At 48.9% G+C, this 13,420-nt stretch overlaps 1 protein-coding gene across 2 annotated transcripts in view; it reads left to right on the forward strand.

The window, feature by feature from the left end:
- The first annotated feature begins 7,336 nt into the window (after positions 1 to 7,336).
- Positions 7,337 to 13,420, forward strand: part of C7H20orf204 (chromosome 7 C20orf204 homolog) — a 118,249-nt gene continuing 112,165 nt past the window's right edge. For both annotated transcript variants that reach the window (XM_085619665.1, XM_085619666.1), the window contains exon 1: positions 7,337 to 8,268. In XM_085619665.1, coding sequence (XP_085475791.1) covers positions 8,266 to 8,268 — 3 coding nt within the window. In that variant the 5' untranslated portion in view covers positions 7,337 to 8,265. The remainder of the gene's footprint in view (positions 8,269 to 13,420) is intronic.

The following is a 13,420-nucleotide window of genomic DNA, read 5'->3' on the forward strand; positions in this document are numbered from 1 at the left end:
AATGTCACAGACAACTATGAGAGATTTCCTGGGTGAAGTGAGGTATATCAAAATGTCGTCGGCATAAAGAGAAATGCGGTCCTCATGATCTGGTGACCATCGGATCCCCCTTATATCCGGGTGCCATCGTATCCAGGCCGCCAGCGGTTCAAGAGCGAGAGCAAACAACAACGGCGACAGGGGACAACCCTGCCTGGTGCCCCTCCCCAGCTCGAACGGACGGGATGCCCTACCATTGACCGCGACCTGAGCCAGGGGTCCTTCATACAGCAGTCTCACCCAGCCAACAAAGCCAGGTCCAAAGCCGAATTTTGCAAGTGCGGCCCACAGATATGCCCACTCTACCGTGTCGAAAGCCATCGTGGCGTCAAGTGCTGCCACAATGGTCGGCTCCCGCAGCGTCCCCGTCCTTGCGAGCACACCGTGGATGCGCCTAAGGTTCAACGCGGTGTTACGGTGTGGGATAAAACCAGATTGGTCCGGGTGGATCAGGTCCCCGATCACCCTGATCAAACGGTTGGCCAGTATTTTAGCGAGGATTTTCGGCTCGGCATTAAGTAGCGAGATCGGCCTATATGAGCTGCACTTATTCCTGGGCTTGCCATCTTTGTGTATGACCACAATTGTCGCCAGGCGTTGGTTGAATGGAAGGCATCCCGTCTCCCGCGCCTCTACAAACATAGCTCGCAGATGTGGAGCGATCTTGTCCGGCCGGAGTTTATAGAACTCAATTGGTAGGCCATTCGGGCCCGAGGCCTTGCCCGGGCGCTGCGAACGGATAGCACCCGCGACTTCGTCAGCTGTGATGTCACCATCTAGATCTTCCCTGTCTATGTCAGAGAGGCAAGGCAGAGCAAGATCGCGCAGAAGTTCACACGAGTCCTCCACCGGCCTGTCCGACACAGAGGTAGAGACCGTGCGGAAATAATCTGCGAAGCACTGGACTATGCCATCCGGCTCAGTGACAATAACGCCACCCTCTGTTACTAGATCCGGCACCACACGATTGACCCGCTCCTTTTTATCCAGCCACGCTATTAATTTCCCGGCCTTGTCCCCGACGTCGTACAGCCGCCCCTGCTGCTCCCTACTCAGGGCTTTGGCCGCATCCGTCACCAGGGCCTTATACTCCGACTGCTTAAGGCTCAATTTATGCAGCGCTGCTGCCGTGACCTCCTCCTCCAAAACCAACTCTAGGGCCGCCATCTCCGCCTCGATCTGAGCGACCTCCGCATCCCGCCGAAGTTTGGCTGCCGCTATCAAGGAGAGGGCCTCTCCTCTCAGCACAGTTTTAAACGCTTCCCACAAAGACACCGCAGACGTGACCGAGCCTAGATTTTCCTGGAAATAGCGATCGACCGCCTTCAGCACCGCACTACGAGTCTTAGGGTCACGGAGCTACCAGGGGTTAATCGGAGCCACCCTGCCCCCCACTCCTCTACCAACATCCATACAGATCCACACCGGCGAATGGTCAGAGATACCCCTAGCCATGTGCCTAGCCTCGGACACAAAGGAGGCGTGTGCGGCCAAGGTAAGCACATAATCAATTCTAGAGACTGCCATGCGCCCCGGAGTGGAAAGTGTACTGCCGCTGTGTGGGATGCAGCAGTCTCCAACAATCAACCAGACCAAGGGTATCAACAAAGTCTGGAAGCCATTTCTGCGCCCCCCCAGAGCTTCTTGGCGGGTGTCTGTCAAGCAATCCGGAGCCAACCGCATTAAAGTCACCACCAACCACCAACATTCCCTCTGGGAGATCCAACAGAGCCCTCCCCAGGTCCGCAAAGGTGGAGGGCTGCAGCGCAGGAGGGACATAAACCGACACCAGGACCAGCGTCCTGCCCTCCCACCTCCCCGCCACAGCCGCAAATCGTCCCCTATCATCAACAGTAGTGGAGTCAACCTCAAACGGCAGCGAGGCCCTGACAAGTATTCCAGCCCCTCTAGAGCCCGAGGAAAACCCAGAGTGTGCGACAAATTTGTAGCCCTTCCTGTTGAGTGCGTAGCACGTGTTACCTATCAAGTGCGTCTCTTGCAATAAAACTATATCAGGGGAGCATCGCTTCAGAAATTGCAGGACAATCCCTCGCCTAATACGATCCCCTAAGCCGTTAACATTCCAACTGAGTATCTTTAAGCCCCTACACCCCATCCCGAAATATAAGGAGACCTCCACCCCCCCGTAGAACCGCACTCGAGCAACAGAAGCTTGCATCACTACGCCTTGCAAAACAAAAAACAACAACAACCACTTCAACAACCCCATTCCACCCCCCACCCTGCACCCCTGCGTAAGCTCAAAAAGCCCCCCCAACTTGCAGTTTGCCTGTCGCCCCATTCAAAGACTAATCTACAAAAAGAACCCCAGAGGAGGAAAAAGCTCCCTTCCTACCCCCGCCACCCCCCGGGCTACCACCCTCCCGGAGGAACCGAAGACTGTGAGTCACTGTCCTGAACAAAGTCAAAGTGATCTAGCACCCGATTCCTCGCTCATTGTTCATCACGGCCACCTTCTGCTCCACCGGCATGTTCCCCGCTAGTCCGTCGTTGGGGCAATGTGTCCAGCCAGTCTCCGACCATGTCCGGAGATTCAAAAAAGAAAGTCCGCTCTTCATACACCACACGCAACCTAGCCGGGAAGAGCATGGCGTACTTCAGTCCCCTCTCTCTTAGCCTTCTCTTAACCGCCAGGAATCTTTGCCGTTGCTTCTGCACCATCTGGGTAAAGTCCGGATAAAAACTCACTGTGGTGTTCTGAAAAGTCATCGGGCCGGACACTCGTGATGCTTGTAGAATGGCGTCGCGGTCCCTGAAATTAAAGATCCTGGCGACAATCGGTCTCGGAGGGGCCCCCACCTTGGGCCTCCCACCAGGGACTCTGTGGGCCCGTTCAACAGTAAAGAACTTACTGAGGCCTTTGGGCGCCAGATGGTTCACCACCAAGTCCTCCACGAACAGGTCCACCGACTGTTCCTCCGAGTTTTCCGGGACCCCAATAATGCGCACGTTATTGCGCCGTGCCCGGCCTTCAAATTCCTCCAGCCGTCGGGCAAAGTGGTCATTTGCGGTCCTCAAGGTACGGACTTCCAGCTGCAGGTCAGAGACATCTCCCATGAGGCCAGAGGTTTTAAGGTCCAAGGACTGAACCCGCTCATTAGTTTTCCCCAGGTCTGCCCGAATCAAGTTGACGTCAATCGAGATTGTGTCCACTTTATGTGCCAGGGTCTTAAATTGCTGCCCGATAGAGGACTGCATCCCCTCGATGGCCCCCATGATATCCTGCAAGGTTAGTTCCGTGGCGGGGGGCACTCCGTCTTTCAAGGCTTCCAGTGGCTGTCCCGATCCGCCCGGTGACCCCTTCTGCTGGGCATAGCGGTCCATGTTGTTGGTTTGGGTGTATCCTCCCCGCCTGGTATTCTTGGGCTTCTGTTTTTCGGCTTCCGATTTGGTCGACATCGTGATCTGCCGTGGAAACAGTCTCCTTGCCCATCCAGAGAAGACGACCATGCAACAAGTAACCGGCGCGACTCACTCCCAGGCCAGGGCGCGATGAAGACAGGAAAGCGAAAGCGATGACACCGTCCTCCCGACGGCTCGCCCCTCACACGGCCGCTGTTGTTCAATTAGTGCTCGGGCACTGTGCCAGCGCAAGCCTCGGGCATCTTCCGGGGAGTAGGCCGCAAACTTCCATGTAGCACAACTTCGGCCTCCGGTGAGCGATTTCAGTCCGGACAGCGACGATCACCTCAGCAACGGCTCGCCTCCAATATTCCGGGTGTTAAAAACAGGATGCTGCACAGGATATTTGCCGGAGGGAGCGAGGGTCTCGGGAGCTCTGAGCTCACGCGGCCATCTTGATCACGCTCTAGGCTCCTCCCCCCTTTGGTTTTGCTTTGTTCGCCAATAGTTGGCAGGGTATGCTCAGACGTGAGTCCCTTGCTCACTTTGCCACTGGATTCAAGCAAGCCTGGCGGAAGACGGCTGAAATACCAGAAACCGGTCCTAGAAAGCTTGTTTCCGGTCCAGGGAAGACATGGCTTGGCAGTTCGGGCTGGACTGTTTCCATGAGGCACAGGGTCAGACTGATTTGCATATGGCCATGTCTGAACTGGGGTGGCAGAGTGGGCTAAAGAACAGTGGCGGATTAAACCCAGATCAGTTGACTGGGGGTGAGTGCTTGCAATGTTCAACACTTCGTCCATCATATCCTTTGGTTTTGCTTTGTAATGCATTTGCCACATAATATACAGTCTACTGCATAATTTGCAGATTTTGACAAAAAATATTTTTACATTGAGTTACAAAAAGGCGATGTCTGGTGCACACAGCGGCAGACGCTTTAAAAGGGGGATCTGGTCGCTTTTTAGTTGCTGGTGGTTGTGTTAAGGTGTTAAACTCGCGCTCATAACATAAAATGTTTGCTCAGACAGTATTAATGTATATTCCAAAAAAGTGACATGACGCTGCCAAATGATTGCAGAATTATGCTGCGGAATTTGCTTTTTCTGGACGCAAAATGTAGTGAACATTATTTGCTGGTCCTCGGCTGCATAACTCCAGCGGCCCCACACGCCTAAGACACTACAAAGATAAACTCATTTTACTTCCACATTAATCTACTTAAACCACTTCTAAACCCAAATGCCCAGCAACTCTCTGCTAACAACACTCAACCAAACATCCCCAAAAAACGTGTCCACAAGTGAAGTATTTCATTGGCGCGTTTCTGTATAGCGCTGCAGGGCTTTACGCCAGGTGTGTGAGCTCGACACCTTCCCTGCTGGGTCTTCGTTAGGGTCGCGGGTCTGAGCTGGAACGTTCTTGGCCTGTGCTTCATTTGGGGTGGACAGCTGTGCTCTATTTTAGGGGTTCGAGACTTGTTACTTCGTACGACTTTCACTGAGAGCAAGAAAGACAGAAAAGGGAGTCGCAAGGAAGAAGAGAAAGACTGTAAAAAAGTGACAAGCAGAAGACTAAGAGGGAGATACGAGATGGGAGGTGTAGAGTCGTGTAAGAGACTGGCGGGAAAGACTAAACAGCCTTGCTGTCTGGAAAATCTTTGAACCCCTGCACTTATACCTTTTTTAATTAACAAAAAAGCAATAATGTTGACAACCCTTAATCTCCCTGGCCCTGGGGGACAGACACCCTGCAAACAGGGATATGTTAAGGATTTTGGGGTCCCTGGACCAAACACATTTTTGGAGGCCCTTGTTCGGAACAGCTTTGAATTTATGATCCAGTTTCAGCTCTTTCATGCCCTCTGTGTCCAGGTCACAGACAGTGCACAGGAACACACGTCCAAATTCTTTTTTTTTTTTTTATAACTTTTTATTGGTTTTTCCATACCATATATAACAATCTGTGACATTGCATACAGTGAGGATCATTCCACAAGTACCTGCAGTTTCATTCCACATCAAATACAGCATTACAATAATTCGCGAATACATTATCTCGGTTCTCCGAGTCAGTGCTCTATCCAAGACTTCATTATTGCCCACCCGTTTCCCAGATAATCCCTCAACCCGCCTATTCACTGAGTTCTGAATCTGAGTTCTCCCTAGGGGGTTCGCATATATCCCCTCGATAACTGTTCCATTTCCCCCATATCTGTGTCCATTTCTTGGGGCACCCTCTGTGGATATACACTGCCTTTTCCGCAATCATGATGGAATCCATGTTTCCACACCACTGGGGGAGGGTAGGAGTCTGTCTGGATCCCCACCTCTGCGCTATATTTCGTTTAGCCACCATCATGCCTATTGTTACCCACGTTTGCATTGAGCGGTTAAGGTCCGTGGGTTCCCATATGTTAAGGATGCACCTCCTGGGCTCTGGGAGCGTCGTGGTTTTTGTTACCTGAGAAAGTGTACGCATTACCGCCCTCCAGTATTGGATCACTATGGGACACGTCCATAAGGTGTGAAAGAGAGTCCCCTCCTGTCCACACTGTCGAAGACATAATGGTGAGTCTGTCTGCTTGAGTTTGTATAGGAGAGTTCGGGTATAGTATGTGCGATGCAGTATTTTCAACTGTATTAATTTGGATGGTATCGCTACCTCCCTGGGGGAAGATATGCCCTCCTGCCATTCCGCCTCGTCAAAGTCTCCTAGTTCTTCCTCCCACTTTGCTTTAAGGGCCACCAGGGGGTCCAGCTGATTATTTATAATTTTACGATATGTCTGAGATATGGTTCTTTTGGTAAGATGGTCTGTAAGGAGTCTATCCTCCAGCGGTGAGGCTTCCGCCAGCAGCGTGCCTGGTGCGATCTCTGCCATAAGCGCGTGCCTGATTTGTGTGTAGCGGAATCTTTCGGTGTCCGCCATGTCATAAGCAGTCTGTAACTCATCGAATGTTAGCACCTCTCCCTTCTTCCAGAGGTCCCCGACTCGCGAGATCCCTATCAGGTCCCACTGCCTAAATCCTTTAGTGTTACGCAGCCTACCCAGCCTCTTTGCGTCCCATAATGGCATAGCCTGCGTTATCTTTCCTTCCCATCCCAGGTTCCTCTGCGCCTCATGCCACACTTGTATAGTGTGTGCTGTCAGGCCCATGAGGTTGTGCCTCTTACTTTTATTATATAATGCCCCCATGACTCCACCCTCGTCCAGCAGTTGCCGGTCCATACGGTACGCTGGATCATCTCCTGGTGCGTAGAGCCACTGGTTTATAACTACAAGCTGCGAGGCCCAGTAGTATATTTTTATGTTGGGGAGGGCAATGCCACCGTCATAGCAGCCTTTTGTTAATTTATGCAGTGCTATCAGTGGTGCCTTTCCTTCCCATAATATGCTGGTGACCTCAGCGTTTATTGTTGCAAAATACGCGTGGGAGACCGGAAAAGGCACGTCCAAATTCTTAATGTGTTTACATCTAATGTTCAGAGATAGTGGCGTGTGTTTTAAATATTGTAACACAGCAGATGCTCTCTAATATTACTGCTAATAATCTCGCTGACGCCCTCTCATTTCTCATATGTGAGGTCCTGTTTTAGTCTAAAAAAACTTTTTGTATGGATGTTGTATGAACCATAACCACATTTTTCTCCCAAATGTCTGTAAATAGATTCTCACAAATCACCCACATTCAAAATAAATGAAAGGAAAGCGGTATTTAAAACCATATATATATATTTTTTTTAAGAATTCAAGGTCATGGGGCAAGACTGCAGAATTGAGCTGGTTCCATTAGAGGGGCCCTGAAAGGCTGTGGCCCTTGGCTGGAGCCCACATTTGCCCATGCCTTAAAACCGTTTCCGCTTGCATGAAGGACAGAGCGGCGCCGCCTCCTTCCTCCTGCGAGGGGACAGCAGCGCTCGGTAAATCCAGGAAGAGAGAGAACAAGGCAACCGTGGAACACACCTGCCCGGGGCCGGAAAGTGAAAGTAGTTGGGCATGGTTCCTCCTGCAGGGACAGGCTGGGGACAGGCGCGTGGGCGTGGGTAGGGGGTGAGGACTGATCCGTCGGAGTCTATCAAGCGGTGCTCCCCCGCCCCCTTCCCACGACAAGGGAGAGCACCTGAGAGAGTATCGGGCAGTCGCGAGAGAGCTGCCAGGTGGGGGCTACTAAGAGAGGGTAGATGACACTCAGTGTAGCCTCCCCCTTCCCCTCCCATAACGCCGCCCCCCATCCTCCCCCCGCCAGCATATTCTGTAGATATAAGGACCCCCTTCGCCTCTCTAAGACTAGACCTCCCTAGGCTGGGGGAGGACAAACGCGGCCAAACCCTCAGCGGGGTCAAGTGGAGGGGTAGGGGTAAAGGACCCGCAAGAGAGATCCTCTGGCACAGCATCCCCCCCTCCCCGTCGCCCACCCCCTTAAAGAAAGTGACCGACCGGTGGATACTTCCCCTCTCCCCACCCATCCGTTAAAAAACACGGACTGGAGGAGAGACAGCCATCACTTTCACCAACACCTGACACCACAAGTTTCCCCCAACCCACCGCCCCTCATCTGTCACACACCTCTTCTTCACCCCCCGCCCTCCCCCCACCATGCCCTCAGTCATTGTCCTTTGTAGTTTTGGTGTCGGCCAAAGCGCTTAGAAGGCAGTGAACACACTGCAAATCCTTCAATCCACCTGGGACGCCCCACTCTTTCCCTAAAATGAAAAGTGACGAACAGCGGAGTTGCAGCGCCCCCTTTCGGACCTCCAAGGAACCGACCCGGCAGCCGGGATTCGCCTGCTCCCCCAGCAGTTGCCAAGATGGAAGTGACCATGCGGAGACCCGACTGCAGGAAGAGGCCTCCCGCCGTCAATGGTAAGTGCGACAACGGGGAGGCTTCCCTTCCCTGCAGGTACACACTCCAACTGGAACACCCCCAACAGATAGCAAGGTGGGTCAGGCGCACGCCTGCGCGTCATGTCCCTGACTGTCCCATGCATACCAGCAGGGCACAAGTCCTATAAAAAGAAGTGGGGGGACTGACAAAGTTAGACACTATGCAAGTGACATCATGACGCGTGCCGTCACAGCACAATGTCACAACTTACCGCTATAAAATAAAATAGTGTTATTTAAATTATTTGTGTAAATAGTGGGACAAACCACCCCATCTGAGTCCTACAGTGTCTGCACTTGTATACAGGGACAGAACAAAGGCAAACGCATGCCTCTCTTAAGAACCTGTGAAGAGATAGCAAACTGTGTGCCTTTGTTTCCGTCTGTGGCATTTACATTTGTGTGAGGTTCCGGGCCACCTCCAGTCAGGCTATTCAAACAAAAGGAGGCCCTGATGTTTTACACCAGGACAAGTTCAGCATATATCTGTGGGGCCCAACTTCTTGGCAGGGGGGGCAGCGTCCACCCTGTGAAAATAGTGGGTGGACGCCGTGTACCTGCGTGTACCCCCTGCATACCAGCATACAAAAGTTGATCCTGACATGTCCCATATGTACCTACGGATCTTTCATAGATCTGACAGGTGGCAAGCTCTGTCCCAGTCCTACAGGCTTTTCAGAGAGACCTGTGAATAATACTGCCCTAACCCTGAAGGCCTTTCTCATATGTGCCTGTGCGTCAAGTCTCTGACTGTACCATCCCTACCAGCCACACACAGGTTGAACCTACGGACCTTTCCGATGTGCCGGCCTGACACGTGACTCACTCTGTCCCAGCCCAACAAGCCTTTCAGAGGTGTGTCAGACATACGGCGGACTCTGCCCCAACGCTACTGACCTTTCAAGGATACCAGCCGGATATCCTCACAGTGAGATGAGCGAGGTATACACATTGCAAGTAGAAGCCCTAAATAATGCAAGCGTCGCAGCCGCCCTGCTTAAAGTGCTGTGAACTTTAAGCTGATTTTCTGGGGGGTTTTGCTTCGAAATATCACAGCGGAAAGAGGGATTCCGCGGTAGAAATGTGCGTACTATTAGCTTCTGTGTGTGCCTTCATTCTGGAGGGATTTCACTCAAAAGAGCAGGAGCAATGGAATTATGCGCCAGTTGATGACCAAATTATGCGGCAGGGTTGACTAAATTATGACAAGATAGGACTAATAATGCGGCACATTTTGTGATAGTATTACCACATTATTTTGTCATTTTACACTTGTTAACACTGACATTGGTTTCACCTCATTGGTACCATTTTAATACCTACATAGCAATAAGCAACAGAGAGGTGACCAGTCAAACTTTCCAAAAGGCCTTCCACTGTGCAGCAACACGTGTTGGTGCGTTTTTAGTAACTTGTGATCCTTCAAGTGACAAGCAGATGGTTTTTGTGAAAGGCACGCTCCTTTGGAAATTCTAAGCATGTCTAAAATGTGAAAGGCATGCACCTTTGGAAATTCTGAGCATGCCTAAAATGTGAAAGGCACGCTTCTTTGTAAATTGAGCATGTCTAAAATGTGAAAGGCACGCTTCTTTGTAAATCTGATCATGTCTAAAATGTGAAAGGCACGCTTCTTTGGAAATTCTGAGAATGTCTAAAATGTGAAAGGCACGCTCCTTTGGAAATTCTAAGCATGTCTAAAATGTGAAAGGCATGCACCTTTGGAAATTCTGAGCATGCCTAAAATGTGAAAGGCACGCTTCTTTGTAAATCTGAGCATGTCTAAAATGTGAAAGGCACGCTTCTTTGGAAATCTGAGCATGTCTAAAATGTGAAAGGCACGCTTCTTTGGAAATCTGAGCATGTCTAAAATGTGAAAGGCACGCTCCTCCGGAGACATTGTCTCTTAAGGACACTGTGCGTTCTACAGATTCTTCATCTGTGAAACGTCCCTGTCACCAAGCTGCAGTCTCTCAGCGTTTTTTCACACTGCCAAATTGACACAGAAGGTCTCTGGGAACAGGGATGTGTTCAGGCATGCTCTCACACTGCATGGTCGAGGTGGCTCAGTGCCCACTAACTAGCTCGGTTGGTACCGTGGAGAGGGGTAATGGGTACATTGTATATAGCCTGTAGTCCCTGCTTTGTGCCAGCGGGTACTATGAACTGGGAGACTGCTCCTAGCCGTGCCCAGAGTGAGCCATAGTCATAGGTGCTGGGTACAGGTCATGTCTGAAAGGCACCAGTAGTGAACTGGGAGAGATGTTGTGTTGCAAAGCTGATCAAAATTGGCTAAATTCAGTGGGCCTCATTTATGAGGCCCTACCAGCACTATTCCCCTACCGGAACAACACTTTTTTGACGTTCCGGTGGCGCAATGTGCCACTTGCATATTTATAAAGCCACGCTATGTGGTTTTTCATGGCCTTATAAATATGTACCCCTTTCACACAGAAACCTGTGTGAAAGGGGCGCTCCCAGCAACATCCATGGCTTTTTGACACTGCCACAGATTTCTCAGAAATCGTAAGTCTGAAGCAGTGCCAAAAACCTACGCCTCCCCAAGGGAGGCGTAAGGGAGGCACGAGGAGAAATATCTTTATTTCTCCTCGTTTTTCCTCCTTTATGTGTGCTGCATTCAGCCGAAACATGTAGTCTTTGCAATATTGTGCATCACTCTTTGACAAATAAATAAATACATTTTTCTGACCCTTGGAGAACCGGTCTGGGTAGCAGAATTCCTGGTGCACATGGTTTTTCGTTCCGGAGGTGGGTGCAATGTAAGTGATGGGTGTTCCTGGCCCGACCGCGAACTGCAGTCGATAGTGGCACTAGAGGAACTACTGGGAGTGTTCAATATATATATATTTTTTAAATTTAAAAACAAAGGTTTAAGATTAGTTATAGTTAGGAAAACGGAATTTATTATTTCTAAACAAAACCAAATTAAACTATACAAACCTTAGAAATTGAAAAGTTATAGTTATAACATAAATTTATAAATTGCGCCCTTGGTAAAACATACTATAACTCGTGCACCTCCATATACAGTGTTGTCAGATTGCTAGCCAGACTACATTTATCAATTGAATACATTATAACAATGAGGGTGTCCTGAAATTGGAATGAAATGCTATGAAACAGCGTACGACACAAGCAATAGCAATGATGGGTGTAACTATCTTGACTGATGTTGTTGTTTGACATCCGGGAAACATGTTGCTCGATTAATACATTTTGAATATTTTAATTATTAGTTCTATTAGGTGTCAGTATTGAATTATTTGAAATACTTTGCTCCACTGTTTTTAACTTGATGGGTGTTAGAAACTACATGTCCCAGCATTCCGTAAACATATGTGGGGTGTATCACAGGGTAAAGGTTAAAGGATATATAATGACACAGAAAAAGGACTAAGGTTTACAGTGAACAAGACCGCTAATGTCGAAATGCATTGGTTTAGCTTGTGTGTATACCGAATAAAGGAATCTTGAATTCACCCTCGCATGAGTGCATCTCTGTGGGCTGTTGGGTGAGTGAAAACGAAGTCTATCTATCATGGAGGGTCCCTGTGAAAAGAGACGCCCACCATAAACAGGAGACTGCAGAGTGCCGTGAGGAAGTGGGATCCTGTTATATATATATATATATATATATATATATCTCCACTGCCTCCTCGAAATAGTACTCTCGTCGGTTTTAAATTCCAATCCGGATTTATTCGTGCAAGAAATAAACAAACAAACGTTTTTCAGACTAAGCATTCGTCAGTGTCGACGGGCGCTGAAAAAACAAACATACTTATAGTTCAAATAACTAAAAAGTAAGGAAGGACAATTCATTTGCAATTGTTGGGCACCATATTGCAGTGTGCAATGGTCAAATTCATATATTCGCATTAACCATATCATTGATTCTATATTACAATTAATTACAATTCGAATTCATTGCAACAAACAAAACAAATCAATTAGGTTGGTCAACATTTGTGAAGGAGACAATTATGTTAATCCTCAATTCCACTTACCTATTTTACCATCAAACGAGCAGTTAGTTAGACCATATATTGCACATATCATTGTTCATGTACTTATTAACATACACGGTAAACATTATTCAGCCCTGTATGGGCTATGGTGCATCTCATACATGATTGTTATCAATCGTATGCCCTTCCTGCCAGAACAATGTTCCTGTTAAAATGAGTGGTTGTTTCACAAGTGTGTTACCAGCTCCTCTCCTCCATTCAAGCCACTAGGAAACTTAATCTGGAGCTCGATAATATACCTCAACTCCTGGCGTCGTAACCTTTTCTCCCTGACTCCTCCCCTAATCTCACTGGGGATACAGTCTAGACAGAAGAACTGTAAGAGGGTCCTATTACTTCTGTGATGACTTGCGAAATGACGTGCCACCGGATAATTCACATCGCTATTGGCGATGGCACGTTGATGTTCAAGGACTCTCATTTTTACCGGGTGTATGGTGCTGCCCACGTAGTGACAGCCACATGGGCAATCTAGACAGTAAACTACATGGATGGTAGTACAAGTAATGAATTTTGCAATCTTTCTCTCTTTACGGCAACCTGGGACTCGATATGAAGTTACTCTTTTATAATTTGTGCACGCTTTGCACTTCCCACAAGGGAAAGAACCGTGCAGGTCCTGTAAACCGGAACTCGTTTTTAATGGTAGTAAGTGACTCTCCACTAGGTGATCCCTTACAGATCGTGATTTTCTAAATGAAATTTTGGGATAATCTGAGAGTTCTCCGCCCACCACGCCATCTGATTTCAATGTTTTCCAGTTATGTCGCAGGATGGCTCTAATTTCTCCTGTGGCATTTGAGTAGCTCATGATTAGTCTTAGGTTCCCTGGGTCTCTTTCTGTTCTTGGTGTTTGAGTTTCTTGCAAAAGAGTATGTCTCTCTTTCCCTCTGAATTTTTGTTGGGCTGTTCTTAGCGTTTTCAGTGAATAGCCTCTGATCTTAAAGCGTCTCATACTGTCATTTGCTGCCTCCACATAATCTGACTGTCGGGAGCTGTTCCTCTTTATACAGAGTAACTCCCCATAGGGGATGTCTTTGAGGTTTGTTGGGTGACTACTCGTCCATGTAGAACTGAGTTTCCAG

The sequence above is a fragment of the Triturus cristatus genome, chromosome 7, assembly GCF_964204655.1.
Source record: "Triturus cristatus chromosome 7, aTriCri1.1, whole genome shotgun sequence".
Taxonomy (NCBI): Eukaryota; Metazoa; Chordata; class Amphibia; order Caudata; family Salamandridae; genus Triturus; species Triturus cristatus.